Consider the following 1,467-nt stretch of genomic DNA (forward strand, 5'->3'; position numbering starts at 1 on the left):
TCCAATAAAACCACGAAACCCTCAGTATTTGACAAAGCACACACCACCGCGTTGGCAAAGCAGCCGAAAAAACTAGCATGCAATGAAACAGGTTTAATGAATATATGAAACGGCAGCTTATAAAATCCTCCTAGATTTTCGTATACACCGGAAATTAAAGTTGTTCTCTTGTATTTCAATAAACATATTTTGTCTATAGTTTTTCCTAAAAAAGAGAAAAAAAAGAGAGTTAGGATGGATATAGAAAACGAAACACATAAACACAAAAGTCTCAACATGTAACGCGTACATAAACGTTTGTGGCCGAGATGTAACCGTATTAAAAAGGAAATTAATAAAGAAAGATAGAAAGCAAGAAACAAAGAAAAACGGTATGAAAGAAAGAGATTCGCCAGCAATCAATGAATCAATCAATAAATAAAGAACCAACGAAAAGAAAAGACCCCGCTATAAATGAATAAATGAAGAAATACAGGATTAACGAAAGGATGAAATGAAAGGCGTGACCGGGGTGTCCGATATGGAGAAGAAAAAAGGGTATGGAGAGAATGAGAAGAAAGAGAAAGGAAAGAAAGGACGATAACAAAAAATACAAAAAGAAAGACAGAATGACAAAAAAAAAAAAAAAAAAAAAATCGAACGAAAAAATATAAAGAACGAACGCCTAGAAGAAGAAGAAAAAAAAAGACCTCGTCATAAAGAACGAACAAAACAGAGGAAGAACGAAGCAGAAGCAGAAGAATAACCCTAATAACAGAGGAATAACGAAGCAGAAGCAGAAGAATAACCCTAATAACAGAGGAATAACGAAGCAGAAGAATAATCCTGACCGTGGTGCCCGAGATGGAGGTGTGCGTCTCCCGGATGCTCTTCTGCTTCGAGAGCCGCTTCTTCTTCTTGTGCAGAGGGCGCGACTCGATGATCATCTCCTCGAGCTCGAAGGTCGGGTCGCAGTTCAGGTGGTCCTTCTGCGGCGGGGCGGAGGGGGGAGGGGGAAGACGGAGGGGAGGGACGGGAGGGCGGGAGGGACGGGAGGGACGGGAGGGACGGGAGAGAGGGTGGGAGGGAGGGTGGGAGTTAGGGGGGGGAGAGAGGGGAGGGACGGGAGGGACGGGAGGGACGGGACGGGAGGGGCGGTAGGGACGGGAGGGACGGGAGGGACGGGAGGGACGGGAGGGGGACGGGAGGGGCGGGAGGGAGGAAGGGGAGGGAGGGGAGAGGCGGGAGGGACGGGAGAGAGGGTGGGAGTTAGGGGGGGAGAGAGGGGAGGAAGGGAGGATAGGATGGGGTAGTGGGGGGGGGGGGGTGAAGGGAGGGGAGGGGGTGAAGGGAGGGGAGGGTAGGTTAATGGGTGGGAGTAGGGGGCGGTGAAAGGGGTTTGGGAGGAAGGGAGAGAGAGATGAGAAAAAATAAGAAAATCGCATTCATTATCCAACTCGGTATTTCATTAACAAGTTCTGTCATTTT

General features: G+C 47.6%; 1 protein-coding gene across 1 annotated transcript in view; it reads right to left on the reverse strand.

Annotated features, from left to right (window-relative positions):
* Positions 1–1,467, reverse strand: part of LOC119586658 (serine/threonine-protein kinase 32B-like) — a gene marked incomplete at its 3' end in the record, with an annotated part of 121,163 nt that overhangs the window by 5,010 nt on the left and 114,686 nt on the right. The window contains exon 9 of the mRNA XM_037935396.1: positions 830–968. Within this exon, the coding sequence (XP_037791324.1) occupies positions 830–968 (139 nt within the window). The remainder of the gene's footprint in view (positions 1–829; positions 969–1,467) is intronic.

The sequence above is a fragment of the Penaeus monodon genome, chromosome 21 (genome assembly GCF_015228065.2).
Source record: "Penaeus monodon isolate SGIC_2016 chromosome 21, NSTDA_Pmon_1, whole genome shotgun sequence".
Lineage (NCBI taxonomy): Eukaryota > Metazoa > Arthropoda > Malacostraca > Decapoda > Penaeidae > Penaeus > Penaeus monodon.